Source organism: Heterobasidion irregulare (genome assembly GCF_000320585.1).
Source record: "Heterobasidion irregulare TC 32-1 unplaced genomic scaffold scaffold_08, whole genome shotgun sequence".
Classification (NCBI taxonomy): domain Eukaryota; kingdom Fungi; phylum Basidiomycota; class Agaricomycetes; order Russulales; family Bondarzewiaceae; genus Heterobasidion; species Heterobasidion irregulare.
This window is the reverse complement of record NW_009258204.1, coordinates 590323-617326: the sequence shown is the minus strand read 5'-3', so window position 1 is coordinate 617326 and position 27004 is coordinate 590323. Positions and strand designations below refer to the sequence as shown.

The window sequence follows — 27004 nt, the reverse complement described above, 5'->3', positions numbered from 1 at the left end:
ACATCTTATTGCGTACCTCTCAATGTTCCCACCTCTCTCCGGTTGTGCCTGTCCATGTCTTGATATAATCTGATGAATTGCTGTCTTCATGAAGACACCCATAATGTAGAGTGATGGGTAGCAAACAGGCAGTGGTTATCAAGGTATTCGAGTATCTGTAGCAATCAATAGATTCCAGGAATAAACTTGTACTTGACGATCGCGCAGTACCGCTCCCAATCCTTGCCATACTTCTTTGCGCATCTGTAAAAGTTCAACAAGTAGTCAAGGCGCAGGTACAGGCAACAGACGTACCTCTCGAAGTCACGGCCACAACGATGCACGAGCACAGTGATGAAGAACACAGAGTAGAAGTATGGGATGGGAGAGGCATTACCGACGACGAGTCCCCAAGTGAAGCTCTGAACCCAATCTGCCACGTAATTCTGCACAGATCAATTAGGACGAGTAGATGGCATCAAGCGGATAAACTCACAGGCTTGCGGGAGTATCGCCACCATCCACTGATGAGCAGGCGGTTTCTATTCAAGATATAAGTCAGATGCTACTATGCTGGGGGCCTATCGAAGGCGACACACCCATGGGCCGTCTGGATATATTCAGGATTTTCGATTGTACCCCACGGGAGTTGAGGGAACGTCCACCGATACTTGAAATTACCCTGCGTTTGCATTTTGAAGCGACTCTTCTGAGACATGGCTGTATCCCATCTATAACCGAAATAAGACACAATACTAGTAATGAAAACTTTAACCTTACATATAGTATGCCGTGCAAAGAGTCGAATACAGGGCAACGTACACCGGAGTGGAGAATTGGTATTTTGAGGGATCATGTGAAGCCATATAGACGACAGAGTAGACGTAGGTCTGGGAGGGCCGATGTCAGTAGGGTCAATATGAGCAACAAGAGGAATATACGCATACGAAAGGGACGCCAGCAAAGTTCCAAAAGATGACCATAAATCCCCATCTGTCGAGTCGGTCAGCACATGAGAAGCAGATGCTGGTAGGCATAACTACTTTTCGTGGTACATGTCCCAGGTCTGAGGAATACACTCCTCGCCCTTACCACTGTACGCCAATGAGCATGAGTAGACATTGAACAGATTCCCAAGGCTTACCATGCGTTAAGGTAAAACCAAGTAGCCAGACACATGAAGGCCATGTTCTACGATCGCGCATGAGCACAGATGCCTTGAACATAGAACAATGAACGCACAGGAGTGACGTAACCGTATTGCTCGTACTGCTTACACGCGCCGGAAATAGCCAGGAAAAAGACTATAACCCAAGGAATACGAACCTCGGCCCACATCTTTAGGTCAATTGGGCCAATACGGGGATTGAGTGCGGCACCCATGAACACATCATATATGAAGTTCCCAGACATCCTCATCTGCTCTCCCCTTGCAACGGCCCAGAAGTACGTGCCAAAAGATACAGCGAAGCCCCAAATCATTGCCACAGTCATAATGTGGCCATAGTTGTCGATGATTTCGGTCAGGCGGAATATGTGATAGTAGTGAAGAGCAGCAGCCGTTATCATGGTAGCATAAATGGACCAAAGGGCATTGCAGTTGTACATGAGAGTCTTGTATCCGAGCGAAGGGACTGGAAGGCCCTCTTGCTGGTATCCGGGCATGACCCAAGCCAAAAAGAGCTGGTAGAAAATAAGTCCGCTATAGACTTTCCAGGCATACACGTTGGGGTTGGCATCCTGCACATCAATTGAGCACGCTGTCTGAATCTTCAGATTCATGGGCTCACGTCTCGAACATGGGTCCACATCTCGTGAAGGAATGGGTGGATCCCATCAACTGACTTGGGGAAGACAAGTTGCCCGTCATAAAACCAGAGGCAGATCCATAGGTAGTACATCAGCATGGGAAACCCGACCATCATGGCTGTGACACCCCAAGGACCTCCGAACTCAAAACTATAAGTAGAACGTTCAGTCAGCCTATTGAAACATCCCGATGCAAAAGAATAGTTACGTGTCATGTTTGTCCAGGAGCTCGTCGGCTTTCTTACCCTCGTCAGTGGGAGTGATCTTGGCGGGTTGCGCATCACCATTTCGATTGCGCAACTGACCATTAGACGTCGCTGACGAGCCGGCAGACATGATGAGGTGGTTGAGTCCAAGTCGTACGAGGCCAGTTCTGACTTGGGGCATTGATTTGACGCGTCATCAAGCATCAACAACGCGCTCACGCTTCATGCCCGATCTACCATCGGGGTGTCGCACATGGAAAGGATTCGGCACCCAAATGAGTAGCATTGAATATTCAATGCTCCCATATCTCATCTTCTACAAGTCCATACAACTTACAAAAAAATGGATCACTCAAACGAAGGTCCCACATACACCGAGTAGTATAAGGTTAGGGCTCGGCAGTCACCGACTCTGACGATGACAGGGCGCCGAAGGAGCTCTCTGTTCTGCCCCATTTCTCCCCGACGCTGAGCTAGCACAGACCAGTATTGCCTGTGCCAGTTTGGAAAAGACAAGGCTTGGCCTATGTCGCGAGCAGCCAAGGCAACCCTTTTCGCCTCCCTCTTCGTGTCAACCCTCACAATATGGGCTGTTCATTACCAGCAGGAACAGGAGCACGAGGTGATTCCCCTGGTCCTCTCATCCTGGTCCTCTCATGAATTTCTCTTAACATATGAACGGCATCCAGACTATGTATAAGGGCGTTTTAAGAGACGATGAGCGGCGAAAGCAGAAAATGAAGAAGAGACAGGAAGAGTTAGAGGACTCACAACGGAAGCGGGAGATCTATGAGAGGGTGCAGCGTGTTGGGTTGACCGAAGGATCTTTGAACTCAAATCCAACGGTGTAGTCGTTTCTTGCTTCCTCGGGAGGACCATGTTTGATCCGAAGCAGGAATGAGTATTCATCCGTCCCGTTTACAGTGTGCATCCCAGCTCCTGACTCCCGACATGATCATCCTCATTGCGTAGGCCTGGTACGGCCTGGTACGGCCGTTCTCAAATAAACAACCTGCTTGTGCCCTTGTGCTTACTATGTTCGTTTTCTCTGTCGAGACGGTTGTACACATCTTCCTTCCAAGCATCGAAGCCATCATCGGGCCGAAGGCGCTCGGGGAGTGCGTCGACAGTCAGAAGAGGTCAGAAAATGTGTCTCATACCGACGGGTCCATTCCATCATGCATCATTACCGCTGACAGCCGTACTCAAGCGTACTCAGGACAAATCAACATTGAAATATTCATATTCCGCCATTGCACGGTTGACGATAACACGCTTGGCATCACTCGGTCCCTAGGCATCCATGTGTAAGGAGTCAGGAATGTTGCCTCTGGCCCCGATTCAATTCATAACACAACATAACACTTTCGTCTGAGGATGATGAGTGGATGATGTTGCCTCAGGCATCTCGGACGGATCCCTGGCAACGGCTTGATTGCAATTATAAGTGACCCAAAGTACTTGGCTATGGCATCGTAATAATCATGCGTTTCGCTCCGTATGGTTTTTTCTGCCATATTTTCTTGTTATACTTTTCTGAGGCATCTAGCTCCGGTTCATATACGTTTGTATACTGCCTCTGCATCACAGTGGTTTGTAGATCCAACGGAGTCTATGACACATTTCAAACAGTTTCAACACCGCACTTGATGGGATAGCGCCATGTTGTCAGGTGGTCCATCGTTGTCATTCATCCTTCCGATCAACACCGGGCCATCCTGGGCCATCCTGCACCTCTCGTTTCTATGTACGATCTGAGCAGTGCTGATTTCCCATCAAACGGTCCCTCAGGCAGTCTTAGGCACTCCTTAGGCTCAACAATGCTCAACCAACATCAATCATTGGCAATACCCGCCGGACACCAGCTCTCGATGCATCCGGTGGTTACACCGATCCGTCTAGTTACCTCGCTGCTAGGAACCAGACCCGAGGGCCGTCTGGTATAAAAAGGATGAGTGATGGACATTGTTTCTCCAGCCTTTGCTCATCACTTTCATTCTAACGGTACTGGTTACCTCGAGTTTTGACACTTCTTTCAGCCGCATTTCCGTTTTATTTTTAAGACAAACGACACACACATAACTATCGATTTTTAATCATCCTCACGTCCTTCCAATCTTTAATCATTGAAAATGCGTACCTCCACTGCTCTCGTTGCTGCCGCCATTGCCCTCCAGGCTGCCCCCGCGTTCGCATTCTCTACAGTCTCTCATGAGCCCCATACGTATGTGATGTCTCGTCTCTTTCGTTTTGCGGATGTTTTCGCTCACACGATGATATAGTGCTCTGACCGAAGACCAGATTGCCAATCTCATCGGGAACATCAAGGTTCTCGATGCCCGTAGCTTGGCTGGTGTCGTTGCCGGCGATGTAGCTAAAGTCGGCGAGAAGGTCGTTGGCGACAGCTTGGGCGACGCTGCCAAGAAAGGTGTTCTTGGCGGCATTGGTAGTCTCGTCGGCGGTACTGTCCTCGGGAAAATCTTCGGGAACGACGAAAAGTATGTATCTCTTTCAGCACACTGGTACTAGTCGTGCTAACGTGATGTGCATCAGTTCCAAGAGAGAGTTTTTGGAGTACCTCGAGGCTCGTGCGGACCAGGACTTGGCTGCTCGTGCCAGTATTGCCTCAGTCGGCGCGAAAATTGTCGGTGACAGCTTAGGCGACGCCGCGAAGAAAGGGATCCTCGGTGGCATTGGTAGTCTCGTTGGCGGAACCGTCCTCGGAAAACTATTCGGAGACGATAACAAGTGCGTATCTATTCGTGTTCGATTCAGTATGCGGAGATCGTCCTTTGCTGACTACATTTGATACAGATCGAAAAGGGAGTTCTTGGAGTACATCCAGGCTCGCTCGCACGAAGAACTTGCTGCGCGTGCCAGTATTGCCTCAGTCGGCGCGAAAATTGTCGGTGACAGCTTAGGCGACGCCGCAAAGAAAGGGATCCTCGGTGGCATTGGTAGTCTCGTTGGCGGAACCGTCCTCGGAAAACTATTCGGAGACGATAACAAGTGCGTATCTATTCGTGTTCGATTCAGTATGCGGAGATCGTCCTTTGCTGACTACATTTGATACAGATCGAAAAGGGAGTTCTTGGAGTACATCCAGGCTCGCTCGCACGAAGAACTCGCTGCGCGCGCTGCTGCTGGCGGAGTGGCCAAAGCTGGCGCAAAGGTCGTGGGGGACAGCTTGGGCGACGCCGCAAAGAAAGGTATCATCGGTGGCCTTGGTGGCATCCTCGGCACAGGGATCATTAGCAAGATCTTCGGCAGTGACAGGTACGTTTCACGCCTGGTCAATGGAGGGTGATCTAATCATTGTCTCTGTTAGTTCCTCTGCTAAGAGAGAGCTGGCTGATTACATGGTCGCTCGTGCAAGTGAAGAAATCGATGCCCGTGGGCTTGGCGATGCTGCTAAGAAGGGCATTCTTGGCGGCATTGGTTCTCTAGTCGGTGGTGGTCTCCTTAGCAAGATATTCGGCGACGACGATAAGTAAGCATTACTCCATATTTTTCATGAGTATAATGTCTCACGACTATGAATTAGCTCCAAGAGGGAATTCTTGGATATCCTCGAGGCCCGCGCCAACCAGGAGGTAGCTGCTACTCAGCTGAAGCGCGAGCTTCTGAACTCGTTCCTCGAGACACGCTCTCTTAATGATCTCGATTAAACGTGATGACCAGATCGAATGTTATGTATTTAATTTATTGGCGGGACTCTGGTGGATCTATGATGTCTTGTTGATGTGTTTATTGCGGCTTTACGATTTGTCTTACTCTAACTGTACACAATCTGCATTGGCTAATACCGTGTTCCCATTTTTGTCTGCCATGGCGTAAGTGAAAATGAATAATGTCATGAATGACAATGGATGAAAAGGTTGTCTGTCGATGGAGGTGAGGCAGGGCGTGACTGTATGCTGATTTTGATTATATTCAAGGCCTTCAGTCAGTACTGGGTTATGACTGCTTATAGTTTTAGTGAACAGCGCCCATCGCGTATATGGAAGAACTCAACGAACCTGGAGATACTGAACTTGCAATTGACAAACTTTCACGAGGATACTCGTTGAACAGTGCTCACGAAGAACATGATATACAAAGGCACCTTGGCAACTAAGTACTGTGGGTGTTAACCTTCGTCCATGGCATCTGCTTCTGTTGTTCTCCACCATGCTACAGGGCCCAAGCCTTGTTCTGCGATCGAGCACTATTTCTAGTCAGTGGAAGATCCACAATGCTGAGACGAATGCCTTACTGTGATTGTATATGGCGGCCTGCGAGACTCCACCTTTATTTGCACACCCTCCGTGGCCTTTGGTGGCCCAGGCTCGTCATCATAGAATTCGTCCGTCTCAACACGAACGCGAACAGTTTCGCCCTGGTCGATATACATGCGTTCTGACGTGGGTGAGTCGAGGAGCTCATGGGTTGACGTTGATTGTGAGCCCGGAAGCCAGAAGTGTGCCCGTTCATTAGGATCACTTGGTTGCATATATCATTTCACTGCTTAGGATTGGGAGATTAGGAACAGTGACATACAAGGCAGTGGGCTGAGGAAGATAAGTTATTGGGATCCACATATCTTCAAAAAATCCTACGGATACTTCAACGACATTACTTTCGAACATGGAAATTGAAGAGAAATAGCACACATTGAATACCATCCTCATCTGACGATTTGACTCGTGCGAGGATCACCTCTGAAGGAAATGGACGAAAGACGGTCAATCTGAATATAACTGTTGAGCTGAGTGAATCAGTGCGTCGCCCCTTACGATGCGTCAGACAGCTCACCCGTGTACCATAAGAAACCGTCTCCGTATCTTACTTTCCCTTCTCCGGCTTCTGATATATCGAATACACAGATGCAAAGCCCAACATCGTGCAAGACACGATTGGCAAACTTTTTATTGAGTTCGTTGATCAAAGCCTGTTCAGGGGGAACACCAAAATGTGAAGGATGGATCGGTATCGTATCCTGGGTACAGACCGAGGTCAGAGAGCTGTTTCAGCCTGGAAGCCAAGAATGCTAGCACCTTGATCAAGGACAAAACGAACATTATTGCGTAGGAGAATGCTGCATCGAAGTTGATCTCAAAAATCGTGGAGTTATCTTATCTGTTTCGCCACGTGCGCATTTCCATATTCAGAGATTCGAGGAAATAGGCGAAAATACGACCCCGCCAGCCGACGTTAAACGTCGTCTCGGCCTTTGGTCTCCTCTGTTTCTTGAGCTGTCGGCTTGCAGGGAATTTGGGCGAATCCATAAAACATGGCAGTCTCGACGCCCCTTCCTTCTGACCCATCCAATACCAGCTGGCTTCCTGCCCAGTCATGGCGGCATTTTGTAGCTGGAGGGTATGTGCTGTCTCGTGTCTTTGGATTCTTCAATCAAAGTGTAACTCACGCGACTTTCGATCATCTTGACATAAAGGTTGGGGGGGATGTGCGGAGCCATCATTACAAGTCCATTCGACGTCGTGAAGACTCGGCTGCAGTCAGACTTGTTCAGACAAAAACAAACGAGCGTGGGGTTGGTAGGCGACACCATGGTGGTAGTGGCCCGTAGGCCAATCGGACTTCTTTGGCATTTTGTGGAAACGGCACATATTCTCCGGTATGTGTGTGCTTCACTCTGTCCAGAAAATGACGAATTGTGATCAAGACTCCTTCATTCCACAGCGATATTGCACGAGAAGAGACCCCGCGCGCGTTATTTAAAGGACTGGGCCCCACCCTTGTGGGCGTCATACCCGCACGTTCCATCAACTTCTTCACGTACGGCAATGGCAAGCATGTCATCGCGAATAATTTCAACCATGGTGAAGAAAACTCTTTCGTACATCTTGGCGCGGCCGCTTTTGCTGGGATTGTCACTGGGACAGCCACGAATCCAATATGGGTAGTCAAGACACGTCTACAGCTCACTGCATCTAATCGGGTGTCGCCAACCCTTCCAGCGTCATCGGGGTCGTTCTTTGGCGGTAGTGTGTCCATGGTACGCCAGATCTTCCGAGAAGAGGGCGTGCGTGGGTTTTACAAGGGCTTGAGCGCAAGCTATCTCGGCGTCACAGAGGGCACTATCCAATGGGTGCTGTACGAACGACTGAAACGACTCACTGCGGGAGTCGAAGGACAAGGGGGAGTCCAAGAGTGGGCGGGCATGCTGGGAAGCGCCGGAACAGCAAAATGCGTAGCAAGTCTCATCACTTATCCACATGAGGTAAGCTGTTTCCCGCTTGCCCTACACCTCAGTCTACAAGAATGAATCTTCCTCTGCAGGTCCTTCGGACTCGGCTAAGACAGCCTCTCGTTGACGGCAAGATGAAGTACACGGGACTCCTGCAGACACTGCGCCTCGTCATCGCCGAGGAAGGTGCCCGCTCACTATACGGCGGGTTGAGTGCTCACCTCATGCGTGTTGTGCCAAACGCAGCAGTGATGTATTCTATATACGAGGGGATTATCCGGTGGGGAAAACACTAATACAGGCTGTGAACACTTGCACAGTCTCTATCATCGATGTTCCCTGCATTAGCAGGGCTGGAGAGGAGCTTTACGGCATCCCGTATAGATTATCACTAACGATCGGCCACAGTTTGTGGACTATTGGTATTTATAGTCTTAACCTCCTCATTCACCCAACCTTCCTTCAAAACCACTGCGATCTTCCCGTTACCTCCTCTTCCTATACACCGTCCTGATCAGCGACCAGTCTTGCCGCATCATTCTAGTCTCGTCCAACCGGCTTATCCCATCGTCGCATTCATTCGCTGCATATGTACTTTACTCTCGCATCTATCCACGCTCACATCTCCGCTCTTGTGCCCACATACTATATACTTTCCTAATGACCGCTCGCTCTGATTGTTTATGTGTTTTATAATGCCCGATTCACCAACCAAAATATCCCCTTCGATGAACCTACCATAGATCTGACGTCCCGCTCCACGTCTTTGCTGCTATATCTCTGATATTATGAAGTTTCCAGCTCCCCCTAGCCGGATTAGCATTGAACGTGGACACTGAATTGAGCGCGCGCACCATATTCTATGATACAGAGGTTATCTAGTTTGCTCAACAGATCGTCCAACTTCTAGGACCATCTTTTCACACCCCCATTGTCCAACAACGCTTAGACCGATTGGCCATCCGTCTCCCTCGGTGCTTGTACTCGAAATAGGCACACTGAGGGCCGGAAGCCCTGCTAGTGATGCTGGTACGGTGAGTACGTCTTGCAAGTAGGTATCAAGGCTCTCTCCATCGTCCTTTGCCGCTCCTGCTAAAGGAAGAGGAGGTGCCGTGCGGATGGCCGAAGGATGTAATAGGACGTGGACGCCCTCATCTTTTCGCGGCGGGGAAGGCGCAGAGGACAAAGCATCTGGCACCACGAAGACGCGATTGAAATCTTGCCGGATCGCCTTGCGCAGACGTTGAGCCTGGAGAAAGTAATTATCGAACGCACTGTTCAAGTCCCGCGATTAGCTTACGAATTGTGAACTCGACGATAGACGGCAAGCATACTCAGCAGTAAGGGCATAAGTTCCGAGTAAAATGCGCTTTTTGACCTCGGATCCGAAACCAGCAGTGCGACTGTGGGCGTAAGTCAAGGCAGGCGTATGAGTAGATGATCCCGGAGGAGGGTCTACATGGAGACCTATTATGGTATAGATGTCAGCATGAGGTGTATCTACTGAGCGGTGTAGTAAGAGATGATGTAGGGAGCTCACCATACTGAACGCCATCATAGCGCGCGAGATTACTACTAGCTTCTGCGCTTGCGATTGCATAGTACGTGCTGAGCGCATAGCTCGTGTTTTTGAGCGAGACAGGCACCAAGGTCGCACCGCGCGTTTTGAGAGAACGAAGAATGCGGCGGAAAGGAGAGAGTATCGAAGGATTAAGAGATACTGGAAAATACTCCTACATTCACATACCTGTAAGATAAAATGATTGTCGCGAAATAACAAACCAACCTGAGGAATCCCAATTCTGAGGCCAGTCAGTGTATCCGATAATGCCCACTCAGCCATATGTTCATTACAAGCCTTGTCAGCGGCTTCTCGTGTCTCAGGCTGCGCGGCGGTAGGATCATTGGGGTCGAAGGATGATAGAGCGTCTGGATTCAATAGCGTGTGAATAATATAAGCAAGGACCAGCGGCATGGCACAACTGACTATATACTTTCTCCGTTGATTGGATATCTTTGCCAATGACGCCAACGCAGTCGAGGCTATCTGCATAAGATATTACGCCCCATCTGAGCCGTGGTCAACTCTGGGAGCGAGGTCTGCAGAAGCGGGAAATGCGCACCTGCTGATCATACTATACGAAGGTTTGAGACCAACAACACCACAGTAAGAGGCAGGAAGTCTGATAGATCCTCCTGTGTCAGTTGCAATTGCGCTGAGTAATGCACACTGTGAACACTATGTATTTTGCGCCAAGCGTGAGTACGCACGCATCGCACATCCCGGCAGCGACAGCAGCAGCACTGCCCCCAGAGCTACCGCCAGCAGAACGCCGCTCCGACTCTTGTGAGAGTATCTGAGAACTTCCTGGGGGACGGGATGGATTTACAACTGGCCCATGAATAGAATATATGTTCAGGGATCTATCATACGTGAGGTGAGTTCCGGCGAGACAACAGAAGGATGGGGACGCACCCACCCCATACCAAACTCGTCACAGTTTGCTTTTCCAACAATGGTCGCTCCGGCATCACGCAAGAGCCGCACCGACGTCGCGTCGAAAGGAGAGGTGAATTCTGATCAGGTATTAGAACGTCCCAGCTAGGTCAAATCATATCATCACGTATTCGCACCACGGAGCATAGCAGACGAGCAGCTTGTTGGCATGTCTTTTGTGCATATGTTGTCCTTCACGGCCACAGTTACATCGCGCAGTGGGCCGTTCGTGGTAACCTTGGACTGTTCCGGAGCGATGCAGACCAGAGCGTTGACTTCAGCATTTTTGGTCCTGATCGCGTGTTGCCACGAGCTTTCGACGTAGGAGGACGAGTGACGAGGGTGTGATGAACTACGACATTGTGTGCGAATGAGAGAACGAGATGCAAGCATTGCCAACCCGCGTTTCCTCGGACAAGCGAATGCGGGTCCGTATTTATCCCTGTTGACCGGGGTTTCGTCGTCCACCCAAAACCTAACCTTGGCCTTGGGGTACATCTTCCTCTCATTCCTCATGTCTCCCAAAAAGTCTTTTGCAAAAAAAGTTCCATACTCAAAAGAACGTCCAGCGAAGAAAACAAAATTTGCGGACGACATATCGAAGGTGAAAGTATCAAACACAAAGCTATCTTCACTCCCCGCGAAAGCGGCAGCCAAGCCGAATAGTGTGGCCAAAGGGAAGCAGAAGGAACGCGCGCTCACTCCACCTCCAAACCGACTCATGTCCACAAAGGCCAAGTCAGAAAAGCAGCCATCTACTGCTGTTAACCCAAAATCGACCCCCTTATCTCCCCTTCCATCCGCATTTAAAATTGTCGCTGGATCTTACGAAAAACTTCTGTACGGTCTCGAAGGCACAGTCTCTGCCTCGTCCTCGGAAGATCTTACTTTCTCCCTAAAACCGTTATTCATCTTTCCGGCACATGTATCATGCGTGAAAGCAGTGACTGCCTCTCCGCAAGGCGGTAAATGGCTTGCAACTGGCAGTGCAGACGAGATCATCAAGGTATGGGACCTACGACGGCGGCGAGAGATTGGAGGGTTGATGCATCATGAGGGTTCGTCCCATTTGTTTGTGCTGGGCTTGTGTACAGGCCTTGATCTGTTTGTTTAGGTTCCGTGACCCACCTTAGCTTCCCCTCGCGGTCACATCTGCTCTCGGCTTCTGAGGATGGCACGCTCTGTCTTTTCCGTGCGCGCGACTGGAGTGTCCTTCGTGCTTTGAAAGGACATAAGGGACCGGTCAACTCTGTTGCTGTTCACCCTTCAGGCAAAGTTGCGTTGAGCGTTGGGAAGGACAAAACACTCCGGATGTGGGATCTTATGCGCGGCCGCGCGAGCGGCAGCACCAAACTGGGCGTCGGTGAGTATATTGACCCCTTATATTCAATAGATACTCAAAACCTCTTATTTGATGCTATAGAAGGAGAGCTGGTGCGCTGGTCTACATCGGGTTCGTTACTGGTCGTCCAATATCAAAAAACCATCGACGTCTACTCGAACGTAAGTCAAGGCACGTTGCATACATGGTCTCCTGTTAAGATACTCTTCCCCAACCAGGACCTTACCCGCTTACACACCGTCATCCACCCGTCTCGCATACAAGATGTCAAGTTTGTCCAACGCGTCACTGGTGTTGACGAGGTTCTCCTAGTAGCTGCCGAGGACAAGAAAGTCACGGTCTATGATGTCGGCGCTGACTGCAAAATTGCTCCCAAACCTATAGCAGAGTTTGTAGGGCATGAGAATCGGTTCGCTAGGCAGCCTACCCATCACATCCTTTCAATCTCGCTAATACCTTGATCAGAGTGAAAGCCATGGACACGCTTCGCATTGCCTTACCCATCCCGTCCCGTCCCTCGACGACGATTCTCAGCACTGTATCTTCCGACGGAAATATTCACGTCTACGACCTCTTCGCTATCCCCCCGCCACCAACAAACGCTGAAACAGCTGGCGGTAATGAAAAGCCGTCCATCGTCCCTGTAGCAATCTACGACTCAAAAGGTAGCCGTTTGACCTGTGTAACGCTGGCGGACGGCGAAATCAGTGGGGACAGTGTGGCTGTCGGTGACAAGCGGAAGAGATCAGACGAGGAGGAAAATGATGGGGAAGCGGAAGTAGAGTGGCCTTCGGAGCAAGGAGATCATGAAGAGGAGGAAGAGGAAGAGGAAGAGAACGAGGAGGAGGAAGAGGAAGAGGAAGAAGAAGAAGAGGATTAGAGGACCCCATTTTATTGCAGATCTCTGCATTAGTATATATATCAGCTTGTTATACCTGGTCTACACCATGTGGGCCTCGACTCAAAACTTCTCGAGAGGTTGATGCGATGCATCGAAATGTCACGGCTTCCAATCCATTATGAAGTGGGGAAAATTAATATACTGGCTGTGAAATCGACAACGATGCCAGGCTTGTTGTCCATCAATTAATATACAAATCTGCTATGTTACATGAAGTCGATTGCCCTCTTCCTTCCCCTTGGAGGGCCTATGTCGGGCTCTGTTGACTCGGAGGGCACAGAGGGAAGTTCCGCGTGACTATGACTTGCGCTCTCGAAGCCTCTCACAATGTCCGGCGCAGCTTTCTCCACCCACGTATCTTCGCCGTCATGGAGGGGTACCTCCTCTTCGCGCTCCAAATCATTTTCCTCCTTCCGTTGTTTCTTCCTCCTCTGTTCCTCCTCTTTGGCTTTGTGCTCTTTGTGGTTCTTTCGAGGTGCGATGCTCAACCCGTCATCTTCGCCTTCCTCACCCGCGAAGGACAAGATCGCCTTGCCCTTCTTCTTCCGATCCTTCCGATCCTTCGACTTCGACTTCTTCGTCGCGCGTTCAGATCGGGGTACAAATGTGGGCTTGAATGTCGCGACATCGACTTTCTCCACAGCTCCCGATCCTTGCGCGTTCGACGGAGAACCAAGATTGATGGAGCTGGCGACTTGCTTGTCGTCACGAAGATACGCAGGCACAGCAAGCTGTTTATCGACACCACCTAAGCCCCCGGCCGCCTTGCGAGCTTCTGGTAGTCTAGACGGACCGGCCACCGGAACGCTCTCAACGTTCCGCTTCTCCACATCGCCATTAGGGCCAATCTCCTTCCCGTTCTCCCCTGGCTCGTTCTCGCTATCTTCGTCGTCGCTGGCAAAGATCGCTTTGAAGATGTCCATTCTCGGCTGCACAGGTTTGAGAGTATCCCTCCCGTGCTTCTCATCATTTCCAAGCCCCACGTTGCCTAAATCCTTCCGCTTTTGTCCGCCGTACACAGAAGATGATCCAGGAATCGCACCGATGGACGTAGTCGCGGTCTGCAAGTCCGCATCGGCCATTGCCTGCTCTGGCCGCCAAGTTCCAGTGGCGGAAGTAGAAGCAGAAGGGGCTGTGGCAGGTGTGGTACCGGGAATAGGCGCGTCTGTCGTCACTTCTGGGTTCGGGTCCTTGACGCCAAATCGCTTGCATAATAGTCGCGAAGGCTGCCACAGCTTGACCTCTCGTGTCATGGAGCCGTACAGGCCCATTTTCGCTGCATGAGCCTTAGATCCTTCGACCATCTCCTCTCTTCGCTCCTCTTCTTCCTTCCTCTCCTTCTCTCGATCATTCGCATCCTGCGCTGGCGCAGAAGTGTGCACCGGCTGATGCAGCCCTTCGATAGTCCTTGGGCCCATGTCAACGACGGCTGCACTGGTGAACCTGGTGGCCATGGCACCAGATACAGGCTTGAAAATCGCGGCGCTTTTCGCGTAGTCTAACATTTCCTTGTGAAACGCATCCGCCGCTTGCCCTGGAAGACGCTCTGGAGCAAGCTCTGGAAATTCGGGGCTAGCTTGAGACCGTAGGTAGGCAATGTAGCGGGATTGTTTCACCGGATCTGTTGTGAAGGGCATAAAGCCCCTAAGTGCAGCGGAGGCTATGTTGGGAGGAGTGAAAGGCAGACCCTGAGGGGAAGCAGTGACGGCAGCGGCAGAAGTTGGCGCCTTGATGCTCAGTTCAGCTTGAGATCCCTTCTGAAGCCGTTCGCGATCTTTCTCTGACATGTAGTCAAACACAGATCGGGGGCCGGTCTCAAGTGTGATCCCGTCAAGCATAGATCCGCGCTATGAGCATCTGGTCATAAAAGTGTTATATGAAAGAGAGGGGGAGGTCATCAAACCTTTTCAGCTGTCAAGCTCGACCGGTCTTGATTTTCCTTGTCATTCTGCCATACTCGCTGAGGCTCCGGTTTCCAATCTGCGGGGATTTCTGGCAAAAGGTCCCTGTATGCGATAGAAATAAGATCAAAGCCACGGTGATGTAGATAGTCAGTCACCATTTGACCTCTACAACTGGGGTCACCGCCGGCATGAAACCCTGGAGCACAGGCTTTCCATTTGGAAGTATGTAGGCCTTGGGAGGAGGCTGCAAAGAGTTAGTGTACTTATTTCAGATATGTACAGGATACGCTCACTGGAGGTTTGATACTGCGTGCTGGACCATTCTTGACTGAAACAACCTCGTCTGCATCACGGTCCGTAGCGTCCCACGCAAGGTGAGTTCTAGTTGCGTTCGAGGGAGTGTCGTAGATATCAATATCGTCGTCCTCAGCTTCGTTCAATGCTCCAAGCCCGAATCCGACTAGGATTGACCAGAACCGTCAGTTTGTGTGGTTTTGGTTGAGGGTGGAAACAAGGCCAAATTTACCCGCTAGTTGTGGACCTGACTTCTCCGGACCTCGCTCCAGAGTTTCACTGGGGTTGGGTGGCGCAACGAATCCAAGTCCAAACGAATTATCCTTTCGGGAAAACTTTGGTACAACAGCAACTCGTGGAGCATATGTGTGCTTCTTGGCTTCTTGATCATCCTCGAGGGTTTCAAAGTTGACACCATCGTCAGATTTACCTTGAGTCATGATATCCTGACGGGTTTTCCAGGATATTCGAGGGCCCACGCCTTGACCAGGACGCCAACCCATCTTCTTGAGCATGCGCGCGCCAAATGTTTCTTCCGATGTTAGCATGTCAGCCTCTTCGTTGCGTCGATATGAGCTGAGATGCAGTACAGCTATTAGGACAGAAGCAGACAATAAGGTATAGAATGCACGCACTCTTCCTCCGGATCTATCGCGACCAGTCCTCTGCGCTTCGATTCAGCTGGCGTGCCTTCTAAAAGGTTTATCTTCTCCTGCATCCCAGCTGCTCTGCTTTCTTCAAGCTCTTTCAAGTCTTCCTCGTCCATGTAGTCTTCAGGGCGCGCTGCTTTCTGCTTGGCACGCTCCCCGCGTGTAGATGTAAACGTAGAGGGTGTCCATCCTATATAACTCTGAGTAGTGTCTGATATTTGAGTGACGAAGCACGCACCTTCTTTCGAACCAACTGTGTTGTAGTATCCAGCAGAGAAACCACCTGTGAAAGCGCCGTGCAGCCTCCTCCGCCCTTTCTCATCTCTGACCTGACAAATGACGTGGAGTAAGCCACCACACGACGTACCAAACAGTCGAGCGTACTTCTTGCTTCCATGGAGGGAGAGATTCGTTTGAGTCCCGCGATTTCTCGAATGAGGTACCGATCTACGCGTCCTAGGTGAGAATCGAACGTCGCGAAACCATACGACGTACTGATTTCTCAATAGCTTTTCGACTCGGAACGTCGATGCCCTCTTCATTGAGCTTGCGTTTCGAGCGGTATGTGCTCCCCATTGCCTAAGCCGACCAGGCGACGAACCGAGGGATGTGCGATGACTAGAAGTAAAGCTGACACTCTCGCAGAGCCTCACGTTTTCCGTAGAAATCTCGTAAAAAATCAATGCGCTTCAGGCAGTTACAGCGACTTCCGAAATTATGCGGAATCGCGCGCGAGGTTACCACAGGATTCGGAATCAGCCGAGCGAGACCTCAGATACCGGCTCTATGAGCTCGGTTGTTCTCGGAGTGCGGTGTTAAGAACTAGCCGGTGTGCGCTAGTTCAATGCTGAGCGAGTTGTCCAAATGCGGCAGAGTTAGATTGACATAAATGACAGAGATGTAAGTACATGTGAGTCCGTATGATGGAAGAGTGACATGCAGGGAAGGGAGAGGCCCAGAAGGGGCACCGACACACAAGAAATAGGAAAGGACTGGCAAGCAGCGATAGGGGGGATGGGCTCAGGAAATGAAGGGCTGCGGAGGGAAGGGTACCTGAGCAAAGGAGTGATCACTGCTGGGCAGAAAGACCCATTAAGTTGAGTATCCAAAGAAAGAAAAGGAAAAAGGAAGAACACATGCATGTAAATGGCAAAGAAGGAAGTTGAAGGAGGGGAATGACTGTTTGAAGTCAACAAGCTATTATAAAGAATGATATGAAGCTGAAGAGGGAAGTGATACTAAAGAGGGGAAGAAGCTGGGTAGAGGGCATCTAGACGCACCTGCTCCACTGCCTAAGGTCTGTCTCTAGGCATGGGGCAGTGGGATGCCCGGTGATGAGTTGAAGGTGAGCGCAATATTCCCATAGAGTGTTGTTCAGGGGTAACTGACTTGGAGTCGGTGAGCCAGGCATGGCAAAGGAGGCGAATGAGGGAGAAGGGGAATGGAATGGAGGTCCAGAGTAGGGGAATGCATAGAAGGATGTCATGGCCAGTGTAAGAGGTGACCAGGAACTCCATTCGCGATCTCTCAACTGTTCGAACAGTTTTGACCATACCGCACAGGTATTGCTGATGCCTAGGCTCTATGATGGCTATGCGAGAGCCTACTCTGATGAGTTTGGATAGGTGATAGGAGACCTGCCACGTAGAGGGGTAGTCTAGAGACTGGGATATGGCATAGATATGGGCATGGATGGGAATGAAAGTGATAATAGGAGGAAGGTGAGATTCCAACACAGAGGGAGGAGACATGGAATTGTGCGATGAGAGAGTGTGAAGTGAAGCGGCAGAAGTTTGGGTGGAGAGGAATGTCATTATGCTAATAAAGAGGAGGGTCATGCTTGGAGCCATGCTTATATGTGAAGGGTAGAGAGGAGGTACGTTATGTTATGGCATAGGAAGAGACGTAAAGAAAAAGGAAGGGGGGGCTGGTAGCCGAGAGAAGAAAGGCAATATATGAGCGCTGATTGGAGAAGCATAGAAGCGGAGAAGGGATTAGGGATTTGCCAGGAGTGTGAGGGGAATAGGGAGGGTGGGGCAAGCAAGAGACTCGGAGAGGGCTTGCTTGAGCAACAGAATGAGAGAAAGGAATGCCAGCAAAGCGGGCACTCAGAGGCCTCTGGTCGGTCATAGACCATATTCTAAGGTTAGGTCATACCTTCTAACCTTAGAAGTCAATCTATGAGCTCGGTTGTTCTCAGAGTGCGGTGTTAAGAACTAGCCGGTATGCGCTAGTTTAATGCTGAGCGAGTTGTCCAAATGTGGCAGAGTTAGATTGACATAAATGACAGAGACGTAAGTACATGTGAGTCCGTATGATGGAAGAGTGACATGCAGGGAAGGGAGAGGCCCAGAAGGGGCACCGACACACAAGAAATGGGAAAGGACCGGCAAGCAGTGATACCCATCTATGGTAGGAGGGGAACAACGCATTAGGGCTTGGCCAGTTTCCTGAAGGATTAGGAGTGGTGTGACTAACCTCATAAAGCAGGAGGCAAGGTGTAGTGAACAAAGGCCCAATGGACAGCCATGTTTGACTGAATGTGCACCATCATAATCTCCGCATGGCAGTGGAGATAGGCCTGAAAGGTGTTGCTAACCCAACGACCCTTCACTTGGATGGTATCAAAGGGAAGCCCCCGAAGGAGAAATTCCAATGTGCCCCCAATGCGAAAGCTGTGGCCATGGAGAGGGGGTAGGCCGGCCTGCGCGGCAGCTTGTGCAATGTACCGAAGAAAGACCGAGTGCAAGAGGGGGCGACGCTCCTTCTTGAAGGTGTTGGAGAAAAGATGTTCATTGGGGGAGGGTTTTTTGACCAACAGATGATGTCGTAGGGCGGCGTCAGGATCTGTGGGGTTTGGTTCTGAGGACCAGTATATCTCCTGGCCATGGGTGGAGGTTTTCGTCTGCGGGACGAAGATAATGGTGCAGGTGAGGCCATCGCAGATGACAGTTCAGATGTTGGAGGTGCACACATGTATGTCCAGTTTGAAACCGGAGAGAGAGGGGACTGTGAGCTCCCCAACGCATGCAATGCCATAGAACAAGGCTGTCACACATGCCCAGACAGCAGTGTGGACAGAATCGGAGAGGTTTAGGTAGGGCCGGAGCTGAAGGAGATAGGTGACAGTGTATGGGGCCCTCTTGGTTTTTTTGGCAGATGGAGGGGCAAGATTCTTGGTGCCATGCTGAAGCGACGTTAGTCGCGCAGTATCGTGAGACCATTCAAGTCCGTGGATGAGATGCCAGGCCCGAATGCCAGCGAGGTAGTTCTCTACTGTGCTGGGAGAGTATGAGCCCGCAAGGGCCGAAAGGAAGGAGCAGAGGAGGGCAATAGATGCCAGGGCCCGGTGGGTTTCTGGGACGTCCTTTGCATCACATATGACATGGTAGAGGAGGAGGCCTGAGCCATAGACCTTGAGAGTGGAGTCTTTCCATCCATGGGCCATGACGTGCTTTGTGCATTCATGGTCAAACACACGCGGATCTGCAGGGTGAGAAAGGGGGGGGAGCCACTTGATAAGGCAGTTGCGAGCATGGCAGTGCGGATGAAGGACTGAAGGTGTCAGGAGTAACCCATTTGGGTATGGGCAAGGGGGCTGCGGATGTGGGGTGGGAGCAGGGAGAGAGGTGTCGAACTGAAATTGTGCAGGGATTGAAGAAGGAAAGGATTGTGGTTGAGACAAGGGGGAGGGGGGGATGTTACTAGGAATGAGGGGGAGACGAGAGGTCATCGACTGCAGTGAGGAAGGGGTAGAGAGGCTTGGGGAGGAGGACGGGGGGGAGGAGAAGACGCCATGGGGGGAAGATCCCATGGGAGGGTTTGTCAGCTGGATTGTGAGCGCTAGGTATGTATCGAGTGAGAGCGACGTGGTCGTGTTCATCGAGGAGGGCGTGGAGGTGTCGGAAGACTGAGTTGACGTGGCAGTTGAGGCTGTGGCCATTCCTCCAGCCGTCAACAATGCCAGCATTGTCACCATAGACAAGAAAGTGGGATCGGTGGGGGAGGAGTCCAAGGGCAAGGAGAGTGCGGATGAGGAGCTCGAATCCAGTGGCCTCAGCCCATCCGATGTCCCTGCCTTCAGTGTGCCATCCAGGAAGGAGGGACCAGGCACGCCAGCGCGAGCCGATGATGATTCCAATGCCAACGCCGGAGCTTGCGTCGGAGAAAGCATTGAGATCAACAATGCTGTGAGGTCCTGGGATAGGACATGGCTTGACATGTTGTGAGAGAGTGGTCAACCACCATAGGATTTCCTCAGGGGTGTGTCAGGGAGGGGTGCGAGGCTTGAAGGGTTCATCATGGCAGATGGAAAGCATGGCCTCGAGGCCGGTGAGGTACGCGCGGCCCGCGGGAATTACCGAGGAAGCATGTAGGAGCTTACCATGCAGTTTCTGTACCTCGAGGAGCGCGTGTGTGCATGAGCCTTGCCATGCGATGAGAGCGAGGCAGTACTTCTTGCGCTTAGCTTCGACAAGTGTTACTATATGAGTTTGAAGGTTCCAGAGGAAACCTGTGAAAGGGAACTCATGGTGAAAGGGGATATCCTTTTCCGCTTGCCAAGAGATGCCAAGTTGAGCAGAAATAGTGTCTATGTCTGAAAGGTTGCAGGTGTAGCAAGCCTCATTCAGGGAGCAGGGGGATTGTTGGGATAGGTCACGGACTGGTGATGACATATCGTCATTGAACTCGGAGCGAGGGCCATCTGGAAGGATAGGGCCGGTGTTCCATATGTGGCCCCCGATGTGTTAGGGTTCCGGGCCCCGAGATATCTCAGAGTGCCAAAGGGAGCACTGGCGGTTGTAAGCCAGGAGGTGTTCCCGAGGAAGCCGGAAGAACACATGGTCATCGGCCCATTTTTCAATAGGACCAAGACCAGCATGTCGCATGATGTTGACAGCTGCATCCTGTAAGTTACCATAGACACCGGGGGTAGACCCAGTCCCGAAAGCAGCAACAGTGTCGATGGCGAAGGAGTCATGGCCTGATAAGCGCACAACAGTCCCTGGCTATTAAGATGGGTGTAAGGGGATTATGTGGAATGCTTCTGAGACATCTCGCACGGCTGCTTGTGAGCCTGGAGGGAGATGCCAGGTCAGAAATGAGAATATATCGAAGGTGCCCCATGTGCAAGGGTAATTGTCCGTGGTGATGCAGGAATTAATAGAAAAATGTAAAGGAGAGGGGGTGTGCGGGTAGGAGAAATTCTGAACAAGATAGAAAGAGGTAGGTTTATGGGGTTTTGGCACTAGGGAGAGGGGAGAGGTTTGGAAGGGGCCAATAAGGGATTCTACAGTAGAGCGAGAGAAGGGACCAAGGTAGCAACATTTGGAAAACTCCGTAGAGACAATGGCATCAAATTGTGGGGAGAGGATTATGATGGAGGGGCTGTTCAGAGGAGTATTAGTATGAATAATATGAGGTATGCCGATGTGAAAACCGTGAGAAAGACTGTGTGGGATCAGAGGGTATTTGGACAGCAGCGAGGCGGAGCGAAGCAAATGAAGCCACGCCTTGGAGTGGTAGGGAGTGAGTGGGCTAGAGCGCCTGTGCAAGACTGCACGCATGCACACCGTGATCATGTCCACCGCACCCTGAGCACTTGTGCTTGTGGGGATGGGAGGTGGCTTTGCAACCACCGGCACATTGCCAGTTGATGTAGATTTTGACCCCATTGGGGTAGATAATATGGCCCTTGGCGTTTCGTTGGGCACGAGTGGGGGTCCCATTCCATAAGGTGGGGGCACGACAACATGCGAGGTCATGAGGGTGGTGGCCAAGGCAATATGCACAGACAATGGGAGGTGCGTTGTCAGCGGAGGTCGGAAAGGAATGTGGCGTGGCCGTGTTAGAGGTACGATGGTGGCGACGAGGGGGTTGCTCTTTGGAGGAGGGAGAAGGAGGAAGGGAGAGTGAGGGGGAGCGGCGACGCTTGTGAGAGGATGCAGAAGGGTCGTGACGCAAACGGCACTCTGATGTAGCATGGGGAGCAGAGGAATGCGCCTCATTCCGAGCTTTGAAAGCAGGAGGGGGGGGGGGGGAATGGCGAGTGCCATGGTGGGAGAGCGCGTTGCGCAAGGGGGGGGTGCAGGGGGGGGGCACGGTATGCAGTTTGCATTGAAATATGTATGGCAGGTACAGTGCACAAAGTAGCGGGCGACGTGCGCAAATTTGGCAGGTGCAGAGGATGACGAGGGGGGGGGAAGGAGGAAAGGGCAAGTTGATTGTTAGCGAGAACGGGAAGGGGGGAGCAAGAAAAGGAACAGACCAATGCCGGAGTATTGCATACCGTGGGTGTACTCGGACGCGGTGCGATCAACAAATATGTCATTGATCACGGATATGTTGAAGTTTTGAGGAGTTTTGAGTAGGGCATGCCAGGAGCGGTGCACGGAGGCTTGTATGAGCAGCATTACTTGTTTACCGTACTCCAGGACCAAGGCCATAGGATGGTTTTCAAGGGCAAAGAGAAAAAAAGCCATCTGTTGCGTGAGGGCAGCAGGCCATTTGGCTCGCTGAATTTCCACCATGAAAACAGTGCAGGCGGAGAAAAACTGTTCCCAGGACAGTTTGGAGTCTGGGATGACTTTGCAAGAGGGACAAGAAGAGGATGCAGCACGCAGAGTGAGACCCTCGTCGGAATGGGCCAGTGTGAACGTGTCATCGGTGGTGGACTTGAAAGAGTCGGAGCCTTCATGACAGACTTCTAGGGCGAAGTAGTAAAGCTTGACATATTCAATTAGCTCTAGCTTGTGGAAGGCGTAGGGAGGGGCGTGAACCGGGAGAATAGAAGGCATACCCCCAGGGTTCAAGGGAAGGAGCTTCGGTTTCTTCTTGTTGAGCTCCTTTTCCACCTTAGCCTTATTGGCCGCCTCCTGTTCGAGGCGGTCGCGTTCCGCATCCACTGCAGCAGCTGTGTCCGCTGCTACTTGCGCAGTCCATGCCACGCGATCCTGGTTATTGCCTGCTGTCCAGATGGCAACTAGTCGCTGTGCAGTGGCTGCGGGATCTTCCTTGGGGAAGCGACTGAGCTGGCGAATGGCTTCAAAGTTGGGGGAGGTGTAATCCGAGCAAACAAGGAGGTGGGGATTGACCACGAGTCGAGGCATGGCCAGAGAGAGAAATACAGGAGTATTTAGTGAGAGATGTTCTCTTGAAAGAGGAGAGAAGAATAAGAAGAGAACTTCAGGAAAGAAGAAAGCAAGCGAGAGACTCGGAGAGGGCTTGCTTGAGCCTATGCCATTAGTCTGGTGACTACCTGACATCCTATCATCTCCGTAGTCACTCCCTGATCTCCTACCGTCAGCCTGATCCACCGCACTCTGGCTGCCATCTCCCTATTGTTGCGTGAGTCGAGCGTGACCAGATCTGTATGGCCCGGTCTTGTGCAGATCAGCCCGGTACTGCCTTACAAGGCTAACCGGGCCAGCTCAGATTTTTGCAATTTTGCCAATGCCACTGAGTCACCGGACCAAATGAACTTAGTGCTTTGAATTGCTAAACTAGAGTGAAGGAAGAAGGCTGAGGGAAAAGGGTAATGGTGCGGGTTTGCTTAAAGGTAGACACTGAGAACTTGTGAAAGCGGCTGTTGAAAGAGAGATGCACTAAGAGTCCACGAACAACATGTAAGTACGGCCATCGAGTTGAGGAATGCTATGGTAAGCGTCATGAGGATAGGATTGAGCATGAAGGGCGAATAGTAAGTCTAAAGTACGTGTATGGTAAGTGTTGGGCTTGCGGCTACATCCACTCATCCTCTTCTCCTTCCTGGATAACATACTTCAGCCACCCACGAATAGCTGGGTTCATGAATACATGCGGCGCCATTGCCTTATCCGTCTTTGCTTCTATGTGCAACGGGAGACGCTCTGCAACACCCCATTTTGAATAGCACCATAGCCTCCCAGGCTCGACCTTGGGTATCCATGTGAGCCCCTTCCACCTCTCCCACAACTGCTTCCTAAGACGACCCTCCTATATTGCAGTCATGGTAGTTAGGAGTGCTCTCCATCAGGAGTAATACTGGCAATGAGACCATCCTTGGGTGCTAGGAGGGAGCTGTGCACCCCTCATCAGCCAATGGAGTTCGAACTGTGCCAACCATTGAGCTGCAGTAGCCTGCTTCCAATATGCACAGCGTAGGATTGGTGCCAAGTCAAATTCTTTGAACCAGTTCAGATCGACATGGACTCGTTCACCCTCGGTAAGGCAAACATAGGAGGCAAGAAGGCCCTGTCCCTTCGGACAGGAGGCCTTTTGGAGGATGTCTGAAAAGGATTGGTGCCAGACGTCGGTGAGAAGGTCGTTGAGGCTCTGATTTGGCATATCAACAATGAACTCTCCTGCATCAGAACCATCATCCACGTCTCCAGGGACAGCCTGGTCTTTGAGGGCAGGGAATAGGGTGGTGTAGTCAGCCTGATGGTTCCCGTGTGTGACGCTCTTTCGGCAACTGACCCTGTTCGGTCTGATATGGATCTTGATTGCTGGATTGAATTCATGGCTCAAGGCGCCCATGTCCTTGCCAAACACCACGATGCATGTCCGATCGTCGATAACAGTACCAACGCGCATGCGAGGGCAGGGTGATCCTGGTGGAAGCTGAATGTCCCGTAAAAAAAGGACTCCAAAAGGCGCATATGCCTTGCTGACTTCGTAATCCGCACCATCTTCACCGAGGTATATCGGGAGGTTTTTGCCCCCTTGATTAACGGAGTGAGGGAATACCGCATCGATAATCTTCCGGGCTGCTTGCCGATCATCCGGTCAACTATGCAGACAGTTAAGGAGCCATACCAGCCTAGCAGTCAAAGTGAGGGCACTAGCCCGAACACGTCGATCAGCTGCGGTGGGGATTTGATGGGATAAAATGCTGGAGATCGCCTGTAGACGAGCTAGTTGCCAAGACCTATAAGGAAGACAAAAGTAAGCCCATGGTATTGGAGGCAGGAGGGCGATGTAGAGCAGGTGGCCACCACTCAATGGTATTTCCTCTGATACCCAACCGCCTGCTGCTCCAACATTGAAACCCAAGATGGACAACTCACCACAATAATCCACCATTGAATCCCACAATACTGTGAACAAGCAGCTCTTGACTTGTGTAATGCAACGCCGCAGAAGCATGCCGAAGAGGGACCCTGATTTCTATCCTTGCCGCACAAGGGGTATTGGCCACTGCCTCCTGATATGTGTTGGCCAAGTTGATGCAATACTGTGGAATGTATGTGGGTGGATCAGCCTTGAGCGCCATACAGCCAGTTATGTACTTGGAGTGGCATCCTTTTTCAACATGGTAGGTCACTGACTTGTCAGTCGCATATATCTGAAAGTATGCCGCTCGAAATGGACCGGTGTCATTCAGCTGGATCCTACAACCGCTGAGCTCCGTGAAGTGTGCTACCAGATCTCGCATGTATTGGCGAGACTCCATCCATGTTTCCTCTGCTGCAGCAGCTTGTGGGATGCTTACAGCCTCCTAGAGAATAGCAGAATGCATGTCAGTTTGCCAATGGTAGGCCCGATTTTGATAGGAGACTTCCAGCCCCACATCTGCCCACCAAGATCCAACACTAGTGTCAAGGTCTGTGAGGTATTCAGTCAATTTGGTCCTGGCAGCGATACCATGCTGTGGGTGATACGTGGCCAGCTTAGTTCCACGCTTTTGCACCATGAAGCGAGCACCTCGCATCCACGCCTTTTGATCCATTCTGGCTTTTAGGGCAGCAACGAACGGATGGATGTCATATTGGCCAACCAACTTCCCAGTTGAATCCAAATCAGACCATCTGAAATAGGAATCAGGAATCGAAACCCACCTTTGTCAACTGCATGAAGTTACCACCAGCCTTTGTAACACGAAACGTTTCCGCAGCAAAGCCAGCAGGCCAATCGGCGCTGCTATGAGGAATCGGCAGCCTAGCAGCTGGGTATACGACATCATTGTATAGCTCCTGTCGCTCTTCTACAGTCAAATAGATGTCGGCTTCTGTGTGGGCATCGTCGCAGAGTACTGGGAAGAAGATGCATATTGAATGCTGTTCTCCAAACTTGGCGAATCCGATATTCGGAACTGTGTGAGGCTGCTTGGACTGCCACTGTCGCCAATTGAGCGGGAGAGGCGGCATGCATAGGAAAGACGCAGTAGGAGGCACCGAAGCCACAGCTAATGGCATGAGTAAGCAGTTCGAGACATAAGACCCATCGCACACCTGACCAGGACCAACGAGGAACCATACATGAATGTGTATGTTTTCTTGCAGTGTTAGATCCTTGGACAGAACAGTGAACACAAGCAAGCTCCCATTCCGAAGAGGAATGTCATCAGCAAAACCGATCAAGGAGTCGTAATCACGGGTGATTGTGAATTGCTCGTCCACGGTCACTGCATTTCTCAGTGGCTCTATGCTCGCCTGGTAGTTTTCATCCACATGAATCCCAGTGAGCATATACTTGTTAGCCTTCATTTGAATGGATAGCTTTTCACGCGCATCTTGAGTGTTGTCCGCCAACTGCCAGAGGCGTGCGTATTCGCTTAAGAACGCATGTACTGAGAGTGGGCGAGGTAGAGCTGGGGGCATAATATGGGATAAGAGTGGAAAAGTCCCTGGCAGCACCGACTTCAAGGGCTTTTTCGGGCAAAAATCAGCTGAGATTTCACTCAGAAGTGCCATCTATTACCAATAATTTGAGGGGATATAGTGAGAAATGTCAGCCGGGATTTGTTAACTCATGATGACAGTTCTTAACACCTTTTGATATCTTCTGACAACCGTTCAAGACGGCTGTCCTTCACTCAAAAGACGCTGGTTGACCATCAGGATGGGTTGCAATTAATGTTTGGCTGACACGGTCCCTCACGAGTAAAGTTCCATCTCCATTCAACTAGTACAAATGGAACGAAAGCACCTACTATCCTTCCAGCAGTGTTCGGCCAGAAAACCGTAAAAACATTTTATAGCATTGAAATGGGACTCTGAGAGGGTGAGACTTGGCATGTATACTTTGAAACACTCACACTACCTTTCTGTATACTTAAATATACCAGAAGGCTAGTATGTCATTGAGCGGAACATTTCCAGTGGTTTTGAGGGGTATTCGGTGATTTCTCCGCACGATGGTCACGACGATGTCACGGAGCTGTGATTGCCGCATTCCAACTCCGCTTCCAGGAGGCCTAAATCATGTTGCTTTTTCTGGATGTTTCTAAACGGGCTGCTGGCGGAGATTGAA

The 27004-nt window shown here is 50.9% G+C and overlaps 14 protein-coding genes across 14 annotated transcripts; 5 read left to right on the top strand and 9 right to left on the bottom strand.

Annotated features, from left to right (window-relative positions):
• Positions 1-61: 61 nt before the first annotated feature.
• Positions 62-2139, bottom strand: HETIRDRAFT_445714 (uncharacterized protein). Its single transcript, XM_009550756.1, has 11 exons — positions 1997-2139; positions 1770-1938; positions 1222-1719; positions 1124-1170; positions 1023-1073; positions 927-972; positions 760-869; positions 579-710; positions 476-521; positions 295-425; positions 62-243 (listed from the first exon to the last, which is right to left on the bottom strand). Exons 1-11 carry the CDS (start codon positions 2122-2124, stop codon positions 165-167), a joined length of 1437 nt encoding a protein of 478 aa, XP_009549051.1. The 5' UTR covers positions 2125-2139; the 3' UTR covers positions 62-164.
• Positions 2140-2520: 381 nt separating this feature from the next.
• HETIRDRAFT_323601 (uncharacterized protein) lies at positions 2521-2845 on the top strand (the record flags this gene model as incomplete). Its single annotated transcript, XM_009550755.1, has 2 exons — positions 2521-2616; positions 2684-2845. 2 exons carry the CDS (start codon positions 2521-2523, stop codon positions 2843-2845), a joined length of 258 nt encoding a protein of 85 aa, XP_009549050.1.
• Positions 2846-3739: 894 nt separating this feature from the next.
• On the top strand, positions 3740-3940 carry HETIRDRAFT_419973 (uncharacterized protein; the record flags this gene model as incomplete). The annotated part of the gene is made up of 1 exon (XM_009550754.1): positions 3740-3940. The coding sequence occupies one exon, from the start codon at positions 3740-3742 to the stop codon at positions 3938-3940; it is 201 nt and encodes a 66-aa protein (XP_009549049.1).
• On the top strand, positions 3742-5822 carry HETIRDRAFT_445713 (uncharacterized protein). Its single transcript, XM_009550753.1, has 7 exons — positions 3742-4218; positions 4277-4492; positions 4548-4742; positions 4809-5003; positions 5070-5270; positions 5323-5484; positions 5539-5822. The coding sequence occupies exons 1-7, from the start codon at positions 4127-4129 to the stop codon at positions 5660-5662; spliced, it is 1185 nt and encodes a 394-aa protein (XP_009549048.1). The 5' UTR covers positions 3742-4126; the 3' UTR covers positions 5663-5822.
• A 301-nt stretch (positions 5823-6123) lies between these two features.
• Positions 6124-7054, bottom strand: HETIRDRAFT_324290 (uncharacterized protein; the record flags this gene model as incomplete). Its single annotated transcript, XM_009550752.1, has 6 exons — positions 6124-6201; positions 6250-6475; positions 6534-6597; positions 6647-6733; positions 6789-6972; positions 7031-7054. 6 exons carry the CDS (start codon positions 7052-7054, stop codon positions 6124-6126), a joined length of 663 nt encoding a protein of 220 aa, XP_009549047.1.
• A 212-nt stretch (positions 7055-7266) lies between these two features.
• On the top strand, positions 7267-8480 carry HETIRDRAFT_50784 (mitochondrial carrier protein; the record flags this gene model as incomplete). Its single annotated transcript, XM_009550496.1, has 4 exons — positions 7267-7352; positions 7429-7611; positions 7677-8217; positions 8277-8480. The coding sequence occupies 4 exons, from the start codon at positions 7267-7269 to the stop codon at positions 8478-8480; spliced, it is 1014 nt and encodes a 337-aa protein (XP_009548791.1).
• A 578-nt stretch (positions 8481-9058) lies between these two features.
• On the bottom strand, positions 9059-11074 carry HETIRDRAFT_323637 (uncharacterized protein; the record flags this gene model as incomplete). Its single annotated transcript, XM_009550751.1, has 9 exons — positions 9059-9458; positions 9519-9651; positions 9725-9917; positions 9971-10113; positions 10172-10254; positions 10308-10400; positions 10456-10608; positions 10665-10761; positions 10819-11074. The coding sequence occupies 9 exons, from the start codon at positions 11072-11074 to the stop codon at positions 9059-9061; spliced, it is 1551 nt and encodes a 516-aa protein (XP_009549046.1).
• A 250-nt stretch (positions 11075-11324) lies between these two features.
• On the top strand, positions 11325-12894 carry HETIRDRAFT_238047 (uncharacterized protein; the record flags this gene model as incomplete). Its single annotated transcript, XM_009550750.1, has 5 exons — positions 11325-11739; positions 11796-12044; positions 12105-12184; positions 12242-12432; positions 12489-12894. Coding segments are annotated over 5 exons (1341 nt in total), but the record flags the coding sequence as incomplete, so codon positions are not given.
• Positions 12895-13130: 236 nt separating this feature from the next.
• On the bottom strand, positions 13131-16204 carry HETIRDRAFT_49626 (uncharacterized protein; the record flags this gene model as incomplete). Its single annotated transcript, XM_009550457.1, has 9 exons — positions 13131-13559; positions 13725-14771; positions 14828-14930; positions 14984-15072; positions 15116-15288; positions 15355-15676; positions 15754-15962; positions 16011-16101; positions 16157-16204. Coding segments are annotated over 9 exons (2511 nt in total), but the record flags the coding sequence as incomplete, so codon positions are not given.
• Positions 16205-18251: 2047 nt separating this feature from the next.
• Positions 18252-19220, bottom strand: HETIRDRAFT_428578 (uncharacterized protein; the record flags this gene model as incomplete). Its single annotated transcript, XM_009550749.1, has 2 exons — positions 18252-18677; positions 18747-19220. 2 exons carry the CDS (start codon positions 19218-19220, stop codon positions 18252-18254), a joined length of 900 nt encoding a protein of 299 aa, XP_009549044.1.
• Positions 19221-20040: 820 nt separating this feature from the next.
• HETIRDRAFT_453326 (uncharacterized protein) lies at positions 20041-21828 on the bottom strand (the record flags this gene model as incomplete). Its single annotated transcript, XM_009550748.1, has 2 exons — positions 20041-20285; positions 21225-21828. The coding sequence occupies 2 exons, from the start codon at positions 21826-21828 to the stop codon at positions 20041-20043; spliced, it is 849 nt and encodes a 282-aa protein (XP_009549043.1).
• Positions 21829-21999: 171 nt separating this feature from the next.
• HETIRDRAFT_324454 (uncharacterized protein) lies at positions 22000-22881 on the bottom strand (the record flags this gene model as incomplete). The annotated part of the gene is made up of 1 exon (XM_009550747.1): positions 22000-22881. One exon carries the CDS (start codon positions 22879-22881, stop codon positions 22000-22002), a length of 882 nt encoding a protein of 293 aa, XP_009549042.1.
• An 885-nt stretch (positions 22882-23766) lies between these two features.
• On the bottom strand, positions 23767-24346 carry HETIRDRAFT_453324 (uncharacterized protein; the record flags this gene model as incomplete). The annotated part of the gene is made up of 2 exons (XM_009550746.1): positions 23767-23830; positions 23874-24346. 2 exons carry the CDS (start codon positions 24344-24346, stop codon positions 23767-23769), a joined length of 537 nt encoding a protein of 178 aa, XP_009549041.1.
• A 904-nt stretch (positions 24347-25250) lies between these two features.
• On the bottom strand, positions 25251-26352 carry HETIRDRAFT_324013 (uncharacterized protein; the record flags this gene model as incomplete). Its single annotated transcript, XM_009550745.1, has 3 exons — positions 25251-25532; positions 25591-25937; positions 25989-26352. 3 exons carry the CDS (start codon positions 26350-26352, stop codon positions 25251-25253), a joined length of 993 nt encoding a protein of 330 aa, XP_009549040.1.
• Between the last annotated feature and the right edge of the window lie 652 nt (positions 26353-27004).

What these genes read in the sequence shown, in the direction of transcription:
- HETIRDRAFT_445714 (XM_009550756.1), bottom strand. Translation starts at nt 2,124, where the DNA reads ATGTCTGCCGGCTCGTCAGCGACGTCTAATGGTCAGTTGCGCAATCGA. An exon ending in AATACGGTTACGTCACTCCT is followed by an intron (nt 1,171 to 1,221) that starts GTGCGTTCATTG and finishes GCGCGATCGTAG; the next exon opens with AACATGGCCTTCATGTGTCT. An exon ending in GGCGATACTCCCGCAAGCCT is followed by an intron (nt 426 to 475) that starts GTGAGTTTATCC and finishes TGATCTGTGCAG; the next exon opens with AATTACGTGGCAGATTGGGT.
- HETIRDRAFT_445713 (XM_009550753.1), top strand. Translation starts at nt 4,127, where the DNA reads ATGCGTACCTCCACTGCTCTCGTTGCTGCCGCCATTGCCCTCCAGGCT. An exon ending in AAGATCTTCGGCAGTGACAG is followed by an intron (nt 5,271 to 5,322) that starts GTACGTTTCACG and finishes TGTCTCTGTTAG; the next exon opens with TTCCTCTGCTAAGAGAGAGC. An exon ending in ATATTCGGCGACGACGATAA is followed by an intron (nt 5,485 to 5,538) that starts GTAAGCATTACT and finishes ACTATGAATTAG; the next exon opens with CTCCAAGAGGGAATTCTTGG.